The 24,438-nt window shown below is 40.6% G+C and overlaps 1 protein-coding gene across 2 annotated transcripts in view; it reads right to left on the reverse strand.

Annotated features, from left to right (window-relative positions):
• Positions 1 to 24,160, reverse strand: part of LOC115150816 (cadherin-4) — a 236,020-nt gene extending 211,860 nt beyond the window's left edge. For both annotated transcript variants that reach the window (XM_029694508.1, XM_029694507.1), the window contains exons 1-2: positions 23,883 to 24,160; positions 20,151 to 20,262 (exon numbers count right to left, since the gene is read on the reverse strand). In XM_029694508.1, coding sequence (XP_029550368.1) covers positions 20,151 to 20,262; positions 23,883 to 23,939 — 169 coding nt within the window. In that variant the 5' untranslated portion in view covers positions 23,940 to 24,160. The remainder of the gene's footprint in view (positions 1 to 20,150; positions 20,263 to 23,882) is intronic.
• Between the last annotated feature and the right edge of the window lie 278 nt (positions 24,161 to 24,438).

The following is a 24,438-nucleotide window of genomic DNA, read 5'->3' on the forward strand; positions in this document are numbered from 1 at the left end:
GGAACAGAAAAAGAAGGGGTCAAGTATGAGAAAAGCATTCAGACACTGAAGGCTACCAATGAACACATCCCCCCCACACATTCCACTCAGTAACTGATAGAACTTCTGCCGCCAATAGAAAAACAACCAATGAACGTCTGAATGCGGAATGCTGAAAAAAAGCAGCTGTACAAATGTTTGTCTATGAAAGATATACTGTATTTTACAAGGGATACAGTTGTATCTTCTACACGCTGCTGAAATCTCTGGAATGTTCTGATATTATTCTTCATGTACAATTCTGAACATATATTTCAAAAAAAATAAAACGTTTCCAACATGTGACCATATCAACATTAAAACCACCTGCTCCCTCTAAATCCAAATTGGAGCTTTGGATGGTGAATAAAGAAAGCCAAACCAAACAGTACACAATGGGCGGAGCAGAGCTCATGAATAATGTAGAAGAGAGGAAGAGAGATTCAAATTTAACGGTGAGCGACGAGAAGTCCAAGAAATTGTTCTCAGCAGTGGGCATCCACATTCCGCACCCTGTCTGCCAAGTATGTGAGAAAATAACACACGGCCTGCTTTAAAAACTTAGAATAGACCGCGAATGGGTACAATCAAATCCCAAAAACACATAGCTATGGGAGATGCAATTTCCTTCTTCCTTCTTTGATAGAGGTTGGATTTTTGGGGATTATTTTATGGTCCTACTATTCACCCCAAATTGTTATTTCATGCTTCTAAAAGCTCAGTAAGACACTGGGAGATGAGCGGCATTTCTTTGAACTTCAAGGCTGATCTGATTAAATGAGAATGCTGGCCAACACCAACAGCTGCTGTAATTGTGATATCAACTAATTGAATATCTCAAATATGTAATTTGCTCAAATCTGGAGCTGCAGTGGAGAGAAATCAGTAGTTTATGGGGGATAAAGACAGCCACATGCATAGTCACTATGGGGGTAAGCCACTATAGACCGAGGTACTTATTGTTGGAGACAAAGCACAAAGAGAGAATCTTGCCACACATTTTAATTCACGGGCAATAAAGATAAAACACCAGGTAAAAAAACCTAAGTGTTATTTTAGATTCTGAACCAAAATAGGTTTTTAACCACCTGAGGAACATTGCCAAGCTGCGGCCGTTTCTCTCTCCAGCTGATACAGAGAGACTCATCCATGCTTTTATTACAAGCAGGCTTGACTACTGTAATGCTCTCCTGTCTGGTCTACCCAAGAAAGCCACTGGTCAACTGCAAAACATACAGAATGCTGCAGCACGGGTACTGACCAAGACCAGACGGAGAGCACACATTACATCAGGTGTAAGGTCTTTGCACTGGCTGCCTGTGAGTTTTAGAATTCATTTTAAGATTATTCTATTGGTTTTTAAATCAATCCACGATTGTGCACCCCAATACATGTCAGACATGCTTAAAGTTATGTACCCAATAGGTCCCTCAGGTCCTCTGGCACTGGCCTTTTAACTATCCCAAAGCCTAGGACCAAGAGTCATGGAGAGGCAGCCTTTAGTTATTATGCCCCCAGCCTCTGGATTAGCCTGAGAGGGACTGAAACTGTGGAAATATTTAAAAGAAATCTTAAAACATATATTATTACCTTTACTTTTCCTTAGGGTGCTTTTAAGTTTGTGTCATTTATCTTATGTTTGTTGTGTAGTAAATATTTCAGCTTTTATTTTCATTGTCCATTTGTTTTTTTTGCTGTAAAGCATATTACGTTGCATTCCATGTCTGAAATGTGCTGTATAAATAAAGCTTGATTTGATATTGTGTTTAATGTGAGGTGCATTGATTTTGTCCTCCATGTATTGTTTCTATTCTTGTGCAATTTTCCTTAAATGCTTGTATATCGTGACATCAATTTCATTTATATACTTAACAGTCAACCCAATCCATGGCAAACTAGCATGCTTTACACAGAAGTAATTGCCTTATTGTTATGTTGCAACACAATCCATTGTAAAGCTCCACCACCTTACTCTAGCTTTAAAATATGTACAGTAGCCTACCACCTGATTTAGCCTACTATTTAACTTCCCCACATTCAGGTGTAGGCTGTGGACGTTGCGCCTGCTCTGACAAAGAGTACAATGGTTTGCATTCAATAATGATCCAGTAAAGACAAATCGTGGACCATGGCGAGGGAGCTATTGGAGATAATTGTGTCTCTAAGTTGTCACCAGCCATCTTTTATCGTAAAGCCCAGTCGTTGTATAGTGAGCATTATGCAAATGACTGGATTTCAAATCAAATCGAATTTAATTCGTCACGTGCTTCGTAAACAACAGGTGTAGACCAACAATGAAATGCTTTCTTACGGGCCTTTCATGCCAAATATTGTCCACCTGCCAAAAAGTGACCCCCCCCCCCCCCCCCCCCCGTGTCACAATGGGATTCGAGAAGCTATTAGCGTCCATTGCTAGGGCCATCGCTAGAACATGGCAAATTCTGCCCAGGCTACGTAATGAAAGAAAAAAACAAATTCGATAGCATTTGTTGCTATGCCGGTTATGTTCTGATTGTTCTGAGGCATTCGGAGAGAGAAGTGCGTGCAATCAAAAGACAGGGGGAAATGCAATCATTGTTACAGGTTAATTATGCTATTTCCGACATGTTTTAGCTTTAAATCTCACCAATTATTGGTGGATGAAGAACAAAACATGATCCATGCATGGTCATTGATGTTTACTTGCTTGCAAAACTTGATTGTAAACCTTGATTTAGCAATGCAGAGAGAAAGCTTTTTTATAATAGAAAAATAATAACACTAGGAATAAATACACAATGAGTAAAGATAACTATATACACGAGGCACCAGTACCGAGTCCATGTGCAGGGGTACGAGGTTATTGAGGTAGATATAGTATATACATATAGGTAGGGGTAAAGTGACTAGGCAACATGATAGATAAAACAGTAGCAGCAGCATATGTGATGAGTCAAACGAGTTAGTACAAAATATTTTAGGGCATCCCTGCTTCAAATTTACAGGGATGCTGTAATGTTTTACAGTAAGGAAAATAGTGATGTGAAATATATTATAGAATCTCTGCTGTAAAGCAAAATTACAGTATTAAGCTTGTAACTGGTGCCAGGATCTAAATATAAGAAAAAAATACATTTGTACCTAAAATACATTTATTCAAATTGGTAACATTAACAACAAATGAAACATCATAATTGAAAATAGAAGTAACAAAAGTTAACACATATGTAACCAAATAAGAGCATCATTACAACAATAATTTAAAAACTATTATGTGCCTGTGTGTGGGGGAGAGAAAGAAAGAGAGAGAGGGTTAATATTGGGATCGGGTAAGGGGGTTCAAAGGCGGGCCTGCAAAACAATGACGCATGTCATGCAGCTGAGAGGTAAGTGCACCAAACCACTCAGAGTTGTGACAGCTGAGGAGGACGGTGTTGTTGCCGTTCATGCTCTCCCCATCGAGTAGACTGTACCACGATGACATCTTGATAGCTACCAATATTAGTTATTTATTGTGTAGGCTGCTATCCTACTAGAAATATAATCCTGGGAGAGAAACAAATTGGCAATTTTACTAGCTACCACCAGCCACACTGAGGTACAGCTGCCCTGTGGTAAGCACCCTATAGGTCGGCTCGATACAACACCGGTGCACTGGTCATTCGCGAGTAGTTTAACAGTATAACAGTATAAAATGCAGCCTGTCAATACAAAAAATATGGGTAATATCTTTTGAACTGCTAGAAACAAGCCATTTTCTCTGTAGTAATGGTGAAAACATGATGGTTACGAATTTGCTCTTAGTTCATTCTCTATGACACAGAGGCTGCTGTTCAGTGACGCCTATTAGCCACGACAATTATTATCTGGGTGATTGTTTTTCTAATTTCAACACCAAGATATTTACGACGGAAATGGCTTGTGTCGACTTGAGCTAGCTAACAGGCTAACTAGCTAGAAAACGTTAGCAAGCTAGCTGGCTAGGTTAGCAAAGCATACAGTAATTCAACATTGGCTAGCAATACAGATAAATAAGTCAAGGTATCTACCCAACAGCTGCTGAAAATATTATTCAACTTCACAGCTGCTTCAAGAAGATATTTACTCAAATATATCTGAGCTTCATGTGTCTCACCCGACAGCATGAGGTTGGCATCTGAAACGGATCATTCAAATTTACAGTAGGCATAAGCTATGACTGTAAAGAAATACAGTATGTTAGAGTAATTTTTACAGGGGGCTTCCAATTACAGTTAATAACAGTATTTTTCAGCATTTTACCCATAATGCAGTGCTATCTACAACATTAATGCTGTAAAACACATGTACGGTATTTTACTGTCTAATATACAGTGTTTTACTATTGAGATTACAGAAAAGTCAGTGTACTGTACTACTATCAGACTCATACAGCTGAAAAGCAAATTACAGCTGTTGAAGAAACTTAAATTAAATTCACTAATCGTTGCCATTAATTAATAAGGAAATTGCAAGACACCTCGAAACAGGTTTGCTGGTGATTTCATTTTCCCACGCCAAAAGCCCAGGAAGTAAAAGCTTAACAGAGCCTAAACCTCCCAGGGCCGCTCTGCCTCTACTCTGTCTCTATCCGTCTGTTTCTCTCAATCTACTCTCTTTCTCTCTGTCTTTTCTTCTCCCTCTCTTCCTCTTTTTCCCTGTCTCCCACCCACACCCATGCCTATCCTGTTGCTTGCTAATGAGCCATGAGATTGACAGCTGGATTACTTGGCTGGTTTGTAATCCTTTAATTTCTCCATTTAAGATAATCACCCTGTGGATGGAGCAGTGCCTCCTCATATGCCCCCCCCCCCACCACACACACACACACACACACACACACCCCAGGCTGTAGTATAATAGTTACTTAACACTACAGATAAACACCATGACAGGAATCCAAACAAACACACATATTCCACATTTTGCTAGTTCACAGCCTTATTGTAAAATTGATTAAATAGTTTTTTTCCCCCTCATCAATCTACACACAGTACAAATAATGACAAAGCAAAAACAGGTTTAGACAATTTTGCAAATGTATTACAAATACAAAAACGTAAATATCAGACCCTTTACTCAGACCCTTTACTCAGTACTTTGTTGAAGCGTCTTTGGCAGTGATTACAGCCTCGAGTCTTCTTGGGTATGACGCTACAAGCTTGGCATACCTGTATTTGGGGAGTTTCTCCCATTCTTCTCTGCAGATCATCTCAAACTCTGTCAGGTTGGATGGGGAGCAACGCTGCACAGCTATTTTCAGGTCTCTCTAGAGATGTTCGATCGGGTTCAAGTCCGGGCTCTGGCTGGGCCACTCAAGGACATTCAGAGACTTGTCCTGAAGCCACTCATCCTGCTTTGTCTTGGCTGTGCGCTTATGGCCCTGAGTGCTCTGGAGGAGGTTTTTATCAAGGATCTCTCTGTACTTTGCTCCATTCATCTTTCCCTCGATCCTGACTAGTCTTCCTCCAGATGTGACGCTTGGCATTCAGGCCAAAGAGTTCAATCTTGGTTTCACCAGACCATAGAATCTTGTTTCTCATGGTCTGAGTCATTTAGGTGCCTTTTGCAAAATAAAAGCGAGCTGTCATGTGCCTTACTGAGAAGTGGCTTCCGTCTGGCGACTCTACCATAAAGGCCTGATTGGTGGAGTGCTGCAGAGATGGTTGTCCTTCTGGAAGATTCTCCCATCCTCACAGAGGAACTCTGTCAGAGTGAGCATGGGTTTCTTGGTCATCTCCCTGACCAAGGCCCTTCTCCCCCGATTGGTCAGTTTGGCTGGGCGGCTAGCTCTAGGAAGAGTCTTGGTGGTGCCAAACTTCTTCCATTTAAGAATGATGGAGGCCACTGTGTTCTTGGGGACCTTCAATGCTGTAGAATTTATTTGGTACACTTCCCCAGATCTGTGCTTCGACACAATCCTGTCTCGGGGCTCTACCGACAATTCCTTCGACCTCATGACTTGGTTTTTACTCTGACATGCACTGTCAACTGTGGGACCTTATATAGGCAGGTGTGTACCTTTCCAAATCATGTCCAATCAATTGAATTTACCGCAGGTGGAGTCCAATCAAGTTGTAGATACATCAAGTATGATCAATGGAAACAGGAGGCACCTGAACTCAATTTCGAGTCTGAATACTTATGTAAATAAAGTATTTCAGTTAAAAATATATAAATGAGAAAAAATGTCTAAAAACCTGTTTTGCTTTGTCATCATGGGGTATTGTGTGTAGATTATTGAGACTTTTTTATATCAATTTTAGAATAAGGCTGTAAAGTAACAAAATGTGTAAAAATTCAAGTGGTCTGAATACTTTCCGAATGCACTGTACATTCTACATAGCAAACACACAGAGACATAACATTAAAACACAAACACACTCAGTAATAGTCATATACCAACACAACACACAACATAGTCTGCTTGCTAGGATGTGGGAAAACAAAATTAAAGAGGTAAGAGCATAGGAACATAAATACTGTACCATGACTAGAGATACAGAAGAACATGGTTAAATGAGACAACAAAAGACTAAACACAGTGATTTCTGTGGCTAGGACCTTAGTGATGTTCGACTTTAAAGCACAAACGGAAGTGAAACCTTTCAATTACAAAGATAGAAACCCTGTGGTTACAGAAATGGATGCAGCCTACAGTACACAGGGGCCCTAAAGATAGATGTGTATAGCTGCGGCTTGGAGGAATAGATGAGTTGGGCGCAGCATGGCATAAATCACTTTGATTGTACCATGTTTTTCAGCTCGTCCAGTGATGGTGACTGAGGATAGGAACACTGGGGAACATGGGTGTAAAGTGGCAGCACAAGGTCAATTCGCTTCACCATAACGTATCAATAAAGTAAGACGCCATCTAAAGTCCCTGGCTCAGGAGAGAGGAAGGAGGGGGAGAGAGAGAGAGAGAAAGATATGGAGGGAAGAGTGAGGAGGAGTGAAATGGTCCCAATCCATAAGCTCCTTAATGTAACAGCATCATTCAGACTAACTGCTTCAGATTATGATTATTCATGGTGAATAATGACTAGGATGATGGCCTATAGTAAATGGATGGGCTGACTGACATTTATTTAGAAGGGGATATATTTTGCCCATTACTCATTGAACAGATATAGCTCTCCAGGAACCCCATTTGACATAAATGTACAGATGCTGCCTTATTGTAGCATCATACGTAGTACTAATATACACAAACAGCATGCACTATGTATCTCTAGCAACACAGTGAGTGAATCAAACCAATGCACACTGGAACATTGTGATGGATGTAGAGAAAGGACGAAGATGGAAAAGCTCTGACAAAACCTTGCATAAATAAGCCATGTAGTCCATGGTATTTGTGTTTCGAGGATAAACAATTTTGTTTGGGCAAAGGAAAGCAACATTTGCTCATTTATTTTATTATAGACACGCTCGGGAACTTTGGCGACTACTAAGTATTTTTTAAACCTCCCGCTTTGAGCTGTGTAGTTCATACATGCATAGTCTATGAGCAGAATTACTGTCTTACCTCAATTAGCCACGAAATCCCTAGTTTGAAAGAAACTGTTTTCTGAAAGCTGTGCTACACCATCTTCCCTACATTTTCCCCCATGTGGGCCAGCCCCCTAGCAAATCGAGTTCAACCAATGACTGACAGCTAGCAAGATGCACATGATGCACCCAGAGTGGAGCGAGAGAGAGAGCAATGATGTGGTGCACAAATCTGCACGTGACATAGTATGCAATTTTCAGGGACCACTTTTAGCTTTCTCCTGTACAAAAGTACAGGAGAAACACTTTAAGTTTATTTGGCAGGGACAATATACAAGAAAACACGTCTCAGAATATAAGAAGTGGAGCGTTGCACCAGAATTAGCTGACAGCTAATAAACATCTTCAGTCCCCGGGCAGGTAAACGTTTAAACATGAAAACATTATGTACAGACAGATATTTTAAAAACAGAGATCAGGACACAGACACCTTTCAACACAGAAAATCAACACATTTCACATTAGTGTTGCATGGTATACCAAAACGTCAGTACTTTTTTGATACTAGAACATGAAAAAAACGTTTCTTTACTAGCATTGCAGCTGACACAGCGCAAACCACTTTGAGACGCAAGTGAGAGGAAACAGAAAATGCTGACAGCATGGCTTCTTCAAACGAAAACATCATACCTCCACACCCGCAGCTTGTTGCCAAAACTGGCTGCAGAAGCAAACTATGGGACTCCTTTGACTATAGAGAAGATGAGGGCCAGCCCACCAAAACAACTAAGCAAAAGGTGTTACAAAGAAATGTGAGGTTTACGACATAAAACGACATTAACTATTTTAACCATAACATTTGCATTGTAACGTTGTCATTATTGTACTAGCAAATAAATGTGAATTATTTTTGCGTGACAGTGACATGAACATATATTCAGCATGACATTTATGTGAGCATTATAATATTATTAGAACCCAAAAGTAATGCAAAATGCACTCATTACAGGACAATATGTAGACTACTTCACATTTGTCTAGGCTTGCTAGCAGTAGCCAGCCAGCAGCTCTGGGCGGAGTATTGTACCCTGGGAAGTGAAATGCACTCTGGGAATCGTAGTATGCTGTGTAAAATACATTGTATTTCTATGGTGTAAACTATTGCAATATAGAAACTTCACAAATGAGCTTCAAAGTGTTTTTTATGTCGTTTTGGTACTAAACTATTAATTTAATACATTACATGATTTAGCTGTAATGAATAATATGTCTAATGAATGTCATTTGACCAAATATTATGGCCATAACCCTGATATGTCTCAAATTACATTTTAAAACCGTTTACTGTAGATGTAATTCTAAAATTATTTTGTCTGCTCTGAGTCTCAAACAATTTATTATCACTATGGTTAAATGATAATGCCAAAGAAGCCAGTGTTTGGAGGATATATTGGCACGGGTGTTGTTAGGCCCGAGCCAAAGTCGAGGGCCGGCAAACCTTGCCAATATATCCTTTAAGGGCATTAGCACTTTATACAACGGGTTAGCAACATATTAAAATAATGATTTACATATTTTCATTAAAAATTGTATTTTGATTAATTTATTCATACCATAGCCCCGACACAAATCTACGATTGCTACCGAAGAAGGCTGGTCGTTCGTTCTATTGGTTCGGTTGCCAGAGATGCGACCCAGTCGTTCAGTGTTTTGTTCTGTATCTATGGACGCGACCCAGTCGTTTGCATTTGTTTAAGCTGTTTTCTAATGACATGTATTTGGATACATCATTTCAATGATTTCACCTGGCATAGAAAATGTGCTCTCTCGTCAGGACACTCTTGTTCGAGAGCTAGCCAACAATACAGCTAACAATCACTCCAAACTGAAGCTGGAAAGACTTCAAACTAGCTGATTCATTATTTCGACTAGCTGAGAAAAGCTGCCTACCTGTCTGTCTCATAGTGACTCCCGACACGTTCATTACTATGGGACAGCTGAAGATCCAATTTGAATATTGAAACAATGTTGCAAATATCGCAGAGACAGACAGTAAGGTTTATAGAAATCTCTGCTGTTGAAAACTAAATGTTAGTCTAAAAGAAATGTGAGATAATGTCTAGATGCTTTTTATAGTGGAGATCCAGTTCATACATTTCCTGGCTGGGCTGACGAGACTGTGGATTGCGCAGTCAGATGGAACAGAGTAAAGGGGCACTTTAACATCATAGATTTAGCCGGTGGTAACTTGTGGAAAAGACAGCGGCTGGAATGCGGTTTTAACCAATCAGCATTCAGGATTAAACCCAACAGTTGTATAATTTTTCATAAGGAACACTTGAAGGTATTATTCTGTTATTTATTATGTTGTTTTATTTTAGCAAGAAATTGAATATAGAATTTGTTATTTTATTTGTTCTACCAGTTATCAACATATTGTTCAATGTTAAAAAAACTAAAACCCTGTGACTTTAGCTAATACATTGTTGTTGTTTTTTTTGCAGTGGTATCGTTTCGGTGTGGAGTATCGGTTTGGAATTGAGTATTGTTTCAGTTTCGAGTATCATGATGCTAAACCTGGTAAGTCAAAAACAGTATTAGAAACAACATTGATGTGGGACCTGATATTTGAAAAGCATCTACTGAAAAGAAAATTGCACATAGCCCAGGTTTAGCAACAAAGCCCACTACTTTCTCTTCCTCCCTCGACCTCCTCCTCCTCCTGTTTTCTTGAGGAGGGGAGTGAATGGAGCCACTCTGGGCTGAATCACATCCCTCGTCCCCCAGGCTTTGACAGACCTCCAGAACTAATCCACTCCACTCAGTCCACACAGTAATTAAAGCACTACCAGAGGGCTTCTAACCATGGAGGCTGCAGCTGAGAGAGATCAGGGTTAACACACTGACACAGGTAGGTGGGAGGTATACAAGAAGACAAGGATGCAGATTTCATATTTCATCTCAAAGCTTGAGAGGATACTCAAGCCATGCAAAGAAGTATCATTGAAAGACCACTATTATAAAAAGGTGAAAGTGAGGGTAAGACATAATCCAAATGGTTTTCCAAGAGGTATCTCAAGCACAATGCTCTCAGGATACACATTTAACCTTGTATTATGCTGGGTTACCATGGTAGACCTCTAGTACTATTTCATGTCTTGGTCCTATTAATTGGAGCTGGGACGATAAACCAAAATGTATTGACACCGACCAAACCGATCACTTATCGCAGGAATTTCGCTGATATCATTCATTACGTTTGAAATGAAATACATTTGCTAATATGGGCGATTGTTAACCAATAAGAGTCTAATCCCTGTCTAAGCCGCGGGATGGGAGGGGGGGTGGTTCTACTAAGCTATATGGAATTGTTTTAAGAAGGTCATTACACTGATCATTTAGCTTTTAGATTTTTTTTTTTTTAAACATCAAAAAATGTATTTCATGAAAAATAAATATTGGCCTTACTGCTTACAACCGCATTGAATAACAGATTCACTACATAGAACAGATAGTCAGTCCCCCCTCAAAAATTCTAAAAGGAAGTTTGTTCTGAAGTGTCTATTCTATATCTGATATAAGAAAGATCAGGAAACCTTTATTTTTTTACATGTATTTAACCCTTTATTTTTGGCACTAAACAGTGTCCACATATGCTTCCATACATGTTTTCAACTAGTTCTGGGTGACCCTCAGACGAGTCTTTTCCTAGAGCAAAACAAACGACATGCATGTGTTCGTGAGAGTCTCATCTTTCCATAGAGGGGTCATAGTTTGTAGGCCAAACTGTTCGGACGCTACAGACGATTTTGTGAGAAGATCGATTTTCGGGATGTCACATGGTCTGACAAACACCCCCCCTAGCTCTGTCACCTTTCACCGCTGATGCGGAAGAGTGACATAGATGTATGCGGTGGATTGAGATGCACCCAATGCAAAAAAATCTGACATCTCTAAACTGACAGATTTTTATGGGGATTTTTGTGTTGTGCTAATTTGATTTCTGCAGGGGCGCGGATATCGACCTTAGGGTGCTTAATGGAACAACTGATAGCTACAACCATCAAACTTGTAGTAGTAGTTTACATGATAATAAATAAATAAAACTGTGGTGCAGATTAATGTTATTAACTTGTTGTACTATTTATCATTATCAGATCAATTCTGGTAACTTATCGCAATATGGATTTTGTCCATATCGCCCAGCTCTACTATTAATAATTAAAATCATAATCTGTTTAATAACCCAACAAATGTTATGAAATGAAAACATATCTGTAGGAAAGATCCAAACAAATAAGATAACAAGTGAATGAACAGTCTAAAGTCAGCTAAACCTCACTTGAACACAGGAGCCCGATTTGTATTCAGACGCATGTATATCCTGGGGCTTAGGGGAGGGAGAAAACCTTGGTAATGAACTGGTTGATGCAGGGTTACACAGACAATTACGAAGTGAAACTGAGGCTTCCTACAGAGAAAAATCACCTATTTCTGAAACACAACAAAAGAAAGCTTCCTCATCAGGGTCTCGAATCGTTAGAGAGCACGAAGATGTAAAGCACTAAAGCATATTGATTAAGAGAAGATCTTGATTAACGATGCAAATTGCATTCATAGAACACAAATGTCTCTCTTTGGAAGAGATCAGGGGTTACATGGGGATTATGTAGCTGGTGGAACTATCCTTGAAATTGGTTGCTTTCCGTGGCCATTTTCTTTACTGAGATTCTCACTCTATGCGGCATCCCACACTAAAACACTGAACTTCTACCAACTCTGTCCCCGCAAATTAATCTCCTGGCCAGGACTATTTTGAGAAAAACATATTATATGCCCTTTCTCTCTCGCTCCTTTACCTTTCTGTTAGTGCTTTGACTGGTTGGCTGCCGCTGGCTCTAGAATATCCAATCTCAGGTCTGATAATATCATGATTACCCCATTCTGAAGGTCAGACTTTGGGACACCTTTTGCTCATCTCTTAATTTTTCAATGCATTTAGGTCTATTGCGTAACCTTCCCTGGCTGACTACTGAGGCACAGGGCTTGGAAATGGATTGCAGCAGGAGTCCAGGGTTGAACAATGCAACACGTTTCTTTGTCTCTCTTCAGCTAAGGCTGAGCTAGCTATATGAATGGAGGGCAGTTGAGTCGGAACATATCCTTACCTCTATTAACATACCCTTAACTCTAAAACACAGACAATAGAGGCTGCTATACTACCTATTGGACTGAACCATTGACACATGGTTTGTTATCTAGACTGTAAACTCTCCTTCCAGACTCACATTAAGCATCTCCAATCCAAAATTCAATCTATAATCGGCTTCCTATTTCGCAACAAAGCCTCCTTCACTCATGTTGCCAAACATACCCTCGTAAAACTGACCATCCTACCGATCCTTGACTTCGGCGATGTCATTTACAAAATAGCCTCCAACACTACTCAGCAAATTGGATGTAGTCTATCACAGTGCCATCCATTTTGTCACTAAAGCCCCATATACTACACACCACTGCGACCTGTATGCTCTCGTTGGCTGGCCCTCGCTACATATCCGTCGCCAAACCCACTGGCTCCAGGTCATCTACAAGTCTCTGCTAGGTAAAGCCCCACCTTATCTCAGCTCACTGGTCACCATAGCAGCACCCACCCGTAGCACGCACTCCAGCAGGTATATTTCACTGGCCTTCCCCAAAGCCAACACCTACTTTGGCCGCCTTTCCTTCAAGTTCTCTGCTGCCAATGACTGGAACGAATTGCAAAAATCACTGAAGTTGGAGACTTGTATCTCCCTCACTAACTTTAAGCGTCAGCTGTCAGAGCAGCTTACCAATCACTGTACCTGTACACAGCCCATCTTTAAATAGCACACACAACTACATCATCCCCATATTGTTATTTTTTATTCTCATTTGCACCCCAGTATCTCTACTTGCACATCATCATCTGCACATCTATCACTCCAGTGTTAATGCTAAATTGTAATTATTTCGCCTCTATGGCCTATTTATTGCCTTACCTCCCTAATCTTACTACATTTGCACACACTGTATATAGATTGTTCTATTGTGTTATTGACTGAACGTTTGTCTATCCCATGTGTAACTCTGTGTTGTTGTTGTTTTTGTCCCACTGCTTTGCTTTATCTTGGCCAGGTCACAGTTGTAAATGAGAACTTGTTCTCAACTGGCCTACCTGGTTAAATAAAGGTGAAATAAATCCAATTAAATCTACTGTGCAAAAGGGCCGCACAAAGATCCTGAACCCCACAAGTCACTGTAACGTTACCAGGAGAAGGTGGTATATAGTTCTCATGACAACATCCACTATTTCTGCTAACAGTTAGCTATCCTTCCAACAGCTCTTTACAGTACGCCACCCACTATAAAGGGGACGACCAACAATAAATGGAAAACATTGTATTGTACCATATATGTACCTTGGGTGGCTAGGTTGAATGGGCTAGCAGTAGATGTCATGTTGGAGGTGGTTTGAGGGATACAGAGCCATACCTTGTGTTGTGTGTGAAGGGAAGAGGAGATAAAGAGAAATGATGTGGCTCATCCACACTACCTGTATTCTATCAGCACACCACAGACTCTGTGTCCTGTGTGGAGAGAAGAAAGGCTCTCGAGGACAAGAGAGCCGGGAGTGAGTCTGAGGGAAAATGGCATCCTGCTTATCAAAACGCCTGAAATCGTAATCCCTTTCCCTGGGTTTGGACATACTTATGAAAGCAGAGCTGCCTGACTTGGAGAGAAGCATGACGAGGTGTCTGAGGTTCTGTAGAGCAGAGCACACACACCAGACAGGCTGTTTAATCCAAGATCCCACTGAGCAAAAAATGGTTGAATCAACGTGGTTTCCACGTCATTTAAACAAACAAAAAAATCTATGTGATGACGTGCCCAGTGGGATATTACTATATTTGTCAGATATTTTCAAATGTCATTTGATTGGGGTTACATGTCATTCCACACACGGGACTTCTAAAGTTGTGGGTTAACAGTCAGTAAAGTGCTGATAGTTGAAGGCATCTGGTTAAGTTATATGAAACACATCTTGCCTAGCTCTCAGTCAGATAAAAATCATATGAATGCGCATAATACTGATATTAAATAGCGACATCGAATAAAGTATAAATGCAGGAGGAGAAGCCAAACCACCTGATTATCAACAGCCGGACCGCAAAGAGAAAATAATCACATATTGAAAGAATATGAGGGGAATGGAAAAAGTAACTCAAGTAAGCAACAAAAGGAGAGCTCAAATCCCATGTTTCTCATAGTAAGGCAGAGGGTTCAGATTCCTTGAATATACATGTGAAAGAAAGTTTGGACATCAAAACAAGCACATTCTGTTTGAAAGTGGATAGAAGTATGTGTTACGGCTCACAAAGCACAAGCTTCAATTAAAGATGCACTTGTCCACAGAACTGATACACTAGAGTTGCTGTCACCTTGAAGACCACGTTTCCATTGTATTATGTCCCTCCTGAACCTCCATGCAGTATACTTTTATTAGCTGCCTTGACTCCATTCCTTTAGAGAGAATCAAAAGCGTCCCAAAACAACATTGCTATTCATTTTAAATTGACATTGTACCTTTGCTTGACACATTAAGCCATAGAGACATAACAGAAAACACAAATATGCACTCTACAAAACCCACCGAGCCCTTCTCACCCCTGCCGTGGTGGATGGTGATGAGCGAGGGGTGAAACTCATCACGGAAGTCTTTTTGAATATGTACCGACAGCGACTTTAAAAGCCACTATCCTGAAGAAACTGCAGTTCAAATCAATTTATTTTGTGGTCTGCCCCTGCTCCTGCCCACGTTCCTAGGTGTCTGTTCCAGCTCTTAGGCCGAGGTGATGGTTTACACTGCGATGCACAATCACCAGAATATCCCTTTTCATGGCCTTTCTGGCCACAGCAGGAATCTACATGGAATGAGCGCTATGCCTCTTTAGGCGCACTGCCATAATCTCTCCAACTCCTCCCCTACAGAGACAATCAGCTCCATAGCATGTGTTATTGCACTCTGTTAAACTTTAGGGCGACCAATAGATTTATGTGATGATAAACAATAAAGGTATTTTGTGTTACCATAAACCAAAACAAGCCTGTTTAACATATAGGGAAATGGAAGAATGGCCAGCTGAGACATGGCAGCTAGAAGAGTGCTGTACTCACAAATTGACCACAACTAAGCCCAAAAGGATTGTATTTGAAAATAACATCACTTCATACCTTGATTACATTTAGACACGGTGACATCTCTCTATTTATATTTGTGGGAATACTTGGGAACAGATTTCCTAAATATATATTTTTTTGCTGAATTCCTAGTGATTTTATGGACTTTTTTTGGCCAAACTAAAATCCTTACAAAAACTGGCCCTCTGTTGCCAATCCCTGCATTAAGGCCACAGATGTGAAAAGGCACTGAGGTGGGTGGCTAACAAGAAACAATTTGCATTTGTGCCATTAGGCAATGGTCTTAGATCTACCCACACACCCTCCAAACAGTCAATATGACAAATACTGTCTAACAGCTTTTCCTTCCCACCACCTTAAAGACTGGATGAATGGTGTGGGATTAGAACATGGAAATGGCTGAGGTTCACTGTCCAGCTAACAGCATAGAACCCATTGTCAGGTTGCACCTGGCTGGTTGCTAAAACAGTATTCTGTGACGCTGGGCCTATTGCTGAGTGTCTTCCTCTCACAGGATGCAGTGGCTATACAACTTCAATTGTCCAGCAACCTTAACACTGTAGCACCTCAGCCCCTCCCTCTTCTCTGCCTCACCATTAAAGCATCAGATGATGGTTCTGGGTTACACACACAGTATTGCTAGGATTAAAGTCTTCTTCCTTTTCTCCATGTTGCATTGCGTTGTGGAGAAAACAAACCCTCAGTCAGGCCAGATGCAGCACATTAATCATAGCAAGAGGACTTAGCAAGCTCCTCCAGAAAATATTCCTCAGAGTGGCCAGTAGGACAGCACGACTCAAAGATTGATTTCCACAGAGCAAACTGAGTGAGAGGGTACGGAGGTAATATTGTATCGAAGCAATGGATGCTGTACAATAAAGACCAAATCCAAATGATCTAGCACTGGAATGGTGGATGATTTCTGCTGAAACTTGAAGGTGCAGGCAGCAGTGTTTCTCTCTCAGAAACACACATACATACATACATACACACACACAGGCCCACCATGTCGTACAACCTGTCCAAATGCATAAGATTCTGTCAACATTGTTTTTGGCGAGGGTCACTGAGGACACCTCAGCCAATTTCCAGGTCCCTTCGACCCTAAGCCTCCAGGCAAAGTAGCTCCCTATCGACTTAATGTGTCCTTCTAAATAACCTCCGCAATAATTAAATAGCTTTCGTTTAAAGCTGGTGACATGTCCCAACAACCATTAAAACAAGAGCTCCATTTCATCCCTGCAAATAACCTAAACTTTGCCTGCAGAAAAGATAAGTGTCTGGGGAGTGTCGGGCTCATCTTTCTCTAGTGTTAAACCACTGACTAGACCGCTCTGAACCAACTATATTCATTTGGGGACAGGTCCAAAAGCATTAAACATTTATGGCAATTTAGCTAGCTAGCTTGCTGTTGCTAGCTAATTTGTCCTGGGATTTAAATATTGGGTTGGTATTTTACCTGAAATGCACAAGGTCTTCTACTCCGATAATTCATCCACAGATAAAAGGGTACTTCTTTCGATGAGGTTTAACGGCAGTTGGAATCCAATATATGTTGCATTACCACCACCTACTAGACTTGAAAAAACAAATAAACAAATACCCTACCATCTAACACTACACTCACTATTTTTTTTATTTTTTATTACACCACCCTGCTCCACTATTTAAATCTATTTAGTCCTTCCTCAGGCCAACAACCTGAAAGGATGGGACATCACCACTTAACACACCCTGCAACTCTTCTGATGTCAAGTCTCACACACCCAGCTGCCACCACAACCTCAATTTTCTGTGACTTAGGTTCCATCCCTGCAGTAGTTGATAACCATTGTTATAAATGCAAAAAATCGAACTTACTGAAACATGTATCACTTGTTGGCCTATCCCTCTGTACTGGTACAGATCTACTACTCACACCACTCCTCTCAGGATCCCTCCCCCTTGACCCATCTTCCTCTACTTTCTTCACTACCTTAGCATATGTCAACTTCTGCACTACTCTAACCCTGGAAACCTCAACCTGCCTCTCTCGCACAGGACATTTCTGATCCCAAGCCCCATGGGTACCCCTACAATTAACACATAACACTACTTTCCCCAACGCTACACATTCCTTTGTCTCATGCCCTTCTACACATTTCTCACACCTAGGAACCTCCCTCCTAAACATTGCTGCCACATGCCCATAAGCTTGACACCTGTAACAACGTAATGTATTCGGCACAAAAGTTTGTGCAGGATAACTTATATATCCTAACATCACTTTGTCGGGCAAAATCTCAACATCAAAACTCAAAATTCAGACAATGACTCTTCTGTTTCACCACTCTCGACACCCTGTCTGCGTTGCACCAAACGACGAGCATTACAAACACCGGGAATCTTCCCCTTCAGTTGGTCAACTTTTACATTTACTGCTACCCCAGTAATCACTCCTTTCAATGGCGCCCTTTTCTTGACAGCAAAACAATTCACATTTCTTGCCCCCATTCGTTTAACACAGAGAACCTTCTCCCTCTGACCAGCAGAAACACAATTATCACAAGACCACTTCTGGTTACCCTCACTGATTTCACAGTACCCAACTCTGTTTTCACCCACCCCGAAACCACAAATGGATCAGCCAAAAGGCAAGGGTCCACTTTTTCCAAAAACTTCACTCCTACTGTAGCAGACTCATTTTTATCCTGACCAAGCCTCGGGCTCCGAGAACTTCACCACACCTACCACCTCCAATACTTCGACCACTTCCATTCCACCTCTTGTCTTCAGCTCACTCTGCTTACACTTTCTACCATTCTTCTTTGACAAACCATCTCCCTTTTTTCCACAATTTTTAACCAACTCAAGCTCACCGTCTTCCTCCCTCTCTCTCTTAGACCTCCTCTGGCTCTCTTTATCCCTCCATTCCTCCTCCATATTCCAAGTATATGTCCCCTTATGATAATACTAATAATGATAAGGCAACCAACTTTAAGGTGCATTACCAGCACCAACTGGACTGGAGTGTGGACTTCAGTTCATCTTTCAATCACCCACGATGGTATATGCTCCTACAAACCAATGAGGAAATGGAAGAGGCGGGACTTGCAGCACGTCAAGCTTCACAAATAGAACCAAATTCTATTTTAGTGCCTGGCTACCAAGACGCTTGTTGACGCGCGCGAGCAGTGTGGTGCAACGATTGAATAACAAGTATGTGTACATTTATTTTGCAGCGCTCGCACACGCAACAAGCGGTGTGGTCAGCATGTAAGGTCACTTTCAGAAGTTAAAACCCTGCCCTCATCCCTAAGCCCTGCTGAGTTCCCAAAGTTCTTAAATGTACTACACCTAAACAGGATGTTTTAATTTAATCAATATCAAATTGACAATTCTAAGATGAATACGCAATACAAGCAACTAGAATGGTCAATTCGCAAGAATGAGAAAAGAATCTGCCAGTGAGGTTTGTTTTTGCAATTTTAGAAGTGACTTCAAGACAAAAAGATGAGCCATTCTGAAAGAAAATCATTTTTGGAGAGGAACCTCACAATAGATGTGATGAGCTGAAAATAAACAGAGCACATGAAAGGAGAATTGAATTCCTCTGAAAAATAAAGAGAATAAAATGAAAAATGTACAGGGAATACAATAAAAGCGGTGAGTTTCCAGCAGTAAACACACACAGCAGGAGATAGATGGGTGATTTAAATGAGCCTGCTTTGGTAAGTCTGATGCTTAACTGATCATTTAGGAAAGGATAAATTCATTGTTTTCAATGTGAACACTCTTATGTTTGCTTGGAAATTCTGTTCATGTGATAAGAATGAATAGATTTGTATATTGAAAACCTCTTATTAAATCAGAAACAGTTATCTTTAGGGCCAGGATGATACCAGTATCGTGATATTTTTTTCCCATGACAAAAATGAAAACACGAAGCAGACAAAACTCTTTGGTCCTTTAAAAACAGGCTGTATGTTAAAAATGGTGTGCTATATCTTGGAAAATAAATAGATGTGACTCTGGATGACAAAATAATGATGTCTGTTTGCAACATTACGGCTGTTTTCCTAAAGAAGATACATCTGCTTTATGATTTATGATTTTCCTTGACACAATACTAACGAGTATTCCCATGCTGGTATAGTCCCGGCCCTAGTTATCATGCAGACTCAAACCACAGTGTACATTCCAACCAACTTTAGCTGCATCAACACATGTATGCTTGTTCTGCGCGTTTCACCAGAGCTGCATGTTATACCACAGAGTGTACCTTCTTACGTCATGATGGAATGCTGCATATATCTCCCCCCAGACACACACACACACACACACACTATCACTCTGTGGTTGGGATCTACTGTAGCTACGGAGAAGAGGGGGACACACAGTCAATAAATGAGATCCAGCGCTACCACAACCACAGTGCTTACCTTTGAGAATGCTCTGGCCTCGCAGTAGATCCCTAGAGACAAACACTGTGTAGAAGCTCTCGGAAAAGCCTGGTCTGCATGGGGGTTTAGGTGGTTGGTCTGCCTTGGTCGCCTGGGGAGAAAACAAGACAGCCTATAATCATTGGAAAATGTACTTGTGGCCAGAGGGTCGCAGGCTGATCTGGCACGTGTTGAGACTGATATTGAACCTTCGGACAGATTAGAGACTGGTAGGGTTGGGCGGTATTCCGTATCCCTGGGTATTTCAAGATTTTCCAATAATGTCAATACCATTTTTTAATATACATTTGAATATGTGTACTTCTTAAATAAATACCTGCAGTCAACTTGTGCATTAGGTAATAGATAAAGCAGATCGCGTTCATCATCTAGGCCAGCGATGACGCCTCTCATTGAGTATCTCAAATTGAAGGCCGACCGGGGTACTGCACGCTGCCATTAGCAACCAAATTATCCTTATAACTTCTTCTGTGAGCGATTTAAAAAATAATCGGTTCAAGGACATACATCTAGTGTATTTGGAACAACTATCGTCACCATGATTGTCTTTGAAACATTTTCTTATTTACACGAATATTGACATTTTTCCATTCACTATAATTTGGGATGCCTGCAGTACCGCGGGCAGCCTTGAACTTCCGAGGCTTCATTCGTTCTCCCCTGGCTTCATGAGATGAGCCACCCCTGCAGCGCAACTTATGTGAGGTGATCAAGTACTGACATTCACTACTAATGTTTGCCAGCTATATATTTTGTAACAATTAAGTTAACTATCTAAGATGTGCCAAATAAATTCTCTCCAGCTTGGTTTTGATAACTTGCTAACGTTAGCTTGCTAGATCAAGCTTCTTGGTAAAAGCAGCAGAGACAATCCCCTCCTGGATTAAGATACCTGATGTTTAATATTTGTTTTGTGCGTTCTGCAAACTGCATTTTGAGATACTTGCACAATTTTGAGCTGGGTTGTCCGTTTTAGAAATAAATGTTTGAATGTGCTTGTTAGCATTTACCTAGCATCCGCTATGGAGATCCCTTAGTACTTGTTAGAATTTTGTAAGCATTCTGGTAAGAGACGTTTAAAACCTGTTGGGGCTAGGGGGCAGTATTTGCACGGCCGGATAAAAAACGTACCGATTTAATCTGGTTACTACTCCTGCCCAGTAACTAGAATATGCATATAATTGTTTGATTTGGATAGAAAACACCCTAAAGTTTCTAAAACTGTTTGAATGGTGTCTGTGAGTATAACAGAACTCATTTGGCAGGCCAAAACCTGAGAAGATTCCAAACAGGAAGCGCTCTCTCTGACCATTTCATGGCCTTCTTGATCATCTCTAACCAAAACAGGGGATCTCTGGCATGACGTGACATTTTCTAACGCTCCCATAGGCTCTCAGAAGGTGCCAGAAAGCTGAATGGTGGCTTTGCAGGCCCTGGCTGAAAAACATTAGCGCATTTTGATAGTGGTCGATCAGAGGACAATGAGTCTGGGGGGCGCGTGCCCGAGCTGACACCATGTTTACTTTCTCTCTCTTTGAACGAAAACAACCACTCCCGGTTGGAATATTATCGCTTTTTTACGAGAAAAATGGCATAAAAATTTATTTTAAACAACGGTTGACATGCTTCGAAGTACGGTAATGGAATATTTAGAAATGTTTTGTCACGAAACACGTCGGGCGCGTCACCCTTATTTACCCTTCGGATAGTGTCTTGAACGCACGAACAAAACGCCGCCATTTGGATATAACTATGGATTATTTGGGACCAAACCAACATTTGTTATTGAAGTAGAAGTCCTGGGAGTGCATTCTGACGAAGAACAGCAAAGGTAATAACATTTTTCTTATAGTAAATCTGACTTTGGTGAGGGCTAAACTTGGTGGGTGTCTAAATAGCTAGCCCTGTGATGCCGGGCTATCTACTTAGAATATTGCAAAATGTGCTTTCACCGAAAAGCTATTTTAAAATCGGACATAGCGAGTGCATATAGGAGTTCTGTATCTATAATTCTTAAAATAATTGTTATGTTTTTTGTGAACGTTTATCGTGAGTAATTTAGTAAATTCACCGGAAGTGTTCGGTGGGAATGCTAGTCACATGCTAGTCACATGCTAATGTAAAAAGCTGGTTTTTGATATAAATATGAACTTGATTGAACAAAACATGCATGTATTGTATAACATAATGTCCTAGGTGTGTCATCTGATGAAGATCATCAAAGGTTAGTGCTGCATTTAGCTGTGGTTTGGGTTTATGTGACATTATATGCTAGCTTGAAAAATGGGTGTCTGATTATTTCTGGCTGGGTACTCTGCTGACATAATCTAATGTTTTGCTTTCGTTGTAAAGCCTTTTTGAAATCGGACAGTGTGGTTAGATAAAGGAGTCTTGTCTTTAAAATGGTGTAAAATAGTCATATGTTTGAGAAATTGAAGTAATAGCATTTCTAAGGTATTTGAATATCGCGCCACAGGATTACACTGGCAAGCGTCCCACCTAGCCCATAGAGGTTAAAAAAAAACCTTGTGACCCTTGTGTGCACTGCTGGTAATACAGTATATCCCGGGATGGCAGAGTAGGTAGGTATAGAAATCTGGATACCGCCCAACTGGTGTTGCTGATTCGCTTCAGTCCATAGCTTGCTGTTTAAATGCCAACATTTGAAAGTGAATCATCAATACCAGATACACCAGCTGGTTCACTGGACATCTTTTTTATTTAATTTTTTATTTATTTGTCCATTGTAAACTACCTTAAACCTTAATGCATTTATGGGGAAGGGAGAAGGAGGAGAGAGGGGAAGAGTAGGCCTAATCCATGTGTATATATGATGATGATGATTGATGATGGGCAACAGAAATATGCATATTAGATCATAGACCTACTGAGGTCATGTGCATAGTCTCAATGCAGTAAGCGTATAGTAAAAAGAGAGACAACCTATACAAAATGTCTAACTTATTGTTACAATTATCAGTATTGAGTCTGCAGTTTTCTACTCTCTTATCCTTCTTCACTCTACTTTGCTGCAGCAAAGGTGCTATCCAGGAGACAAATGTATATCTTTCAGGCATGAGTAGGCTATAAAAAAACTATCAAAAACTGGCCGTCATTGCAGATAAGTTTTAAAATGTAAATGCAATCAAATTATAAGAATAGTGAATTTGATATTATATCGAGAGATAGGCTATAATATGCTATAACGAGCAATGGGCTAGCGCTGATCTAATCAAAGGAAATGTGACAGTCCATATTGTAAACGTGCATGAAGTTCGTAGCCTCGTATAGCCTATATAATTTATGAAACCAAAGGCTTCGGCATCCTCTGCAATGATATATAACACATGCAGTTCATTCAGTAGACTAAAGTAACCTAAATTAGTAAAGAAAAAAGGCGCTCAAAATGAAAAGCCGATTGGTTTATTCAGGCACCTGTCATTCAATACGGATGAAGCTTTTCGTGACCAAACCCGAAATGACTGCTGCCTACAAAATCATTTTGAAGAATCGTTTGAAAGTATCATGACATTATACGTAATTTAAACGCATCATGTTCCCTATTGCGCAAAATTCTACTGCAAGGAAAAGTCGCTCATCGCCACAATTCAGCACCACATGCACTGCGCTGCAAAGCTCGTGTATGCCAAACGGGCACAGCAGTGCAGTAGACTACTTCTAACGTATTTCGAAAATAAATAAATATCTTACCCAAGATGTGTCCACAAGTAAGGTGCACGTCAGTATAAGAACGGAGCCTAAATTCATTTTTGCCAGAGCGCTGTAAAATCAAGGGACAGAGATTGGCCCGACTAGCCTTCTTCGAATAAATTGTATAATTCCCGGAGCTCTCTTCTTGGATGCAGTTCTGAGCGCAATAAGAAGCTCTGTGAGAAATTGTCCCGACTTGTCTAGAGCAAAACTGCCGGTGAGGAGAGCGATGCCGATGCTGCTCTGTACGGAGGAGCCGCTCGCTTATTGGTTGGAAACGTCACTACAACCCATCCTACCCGAACAGAATGCACAGTGGTCTAATGTGACTGTAAAACAGGTATCAACTAGATTCAGCCGCGGGACGATTTTTTTCTTGAGTGGTGGAACATAATTACAAATCATTTGTGGACTGCAAATTGACCGCAAGAAGCCCAAACATATATACTATTTGACTAAAACATAAACATTCCAAACCTAGCTTACATTTTGTTAAATTATTTGTATATGATCACGTGTTTCTCTACTACGCATGGGAATACATTTTTTTGCTCAG

The sequence above is a fragment of the Salmo trutta genome, chromosome 16 (genome assembly GCF_901001165.1).
Source record: "Salmo trutta chromosome 16, fSalTru1.1, whole genome shotgun sequence".
Lineage (NCBI taxonomy): Eukaryota > Metazoa > Chordata > Actinopteri > Salmoniformes > Salmonidae > Salmo > Salmo trutta.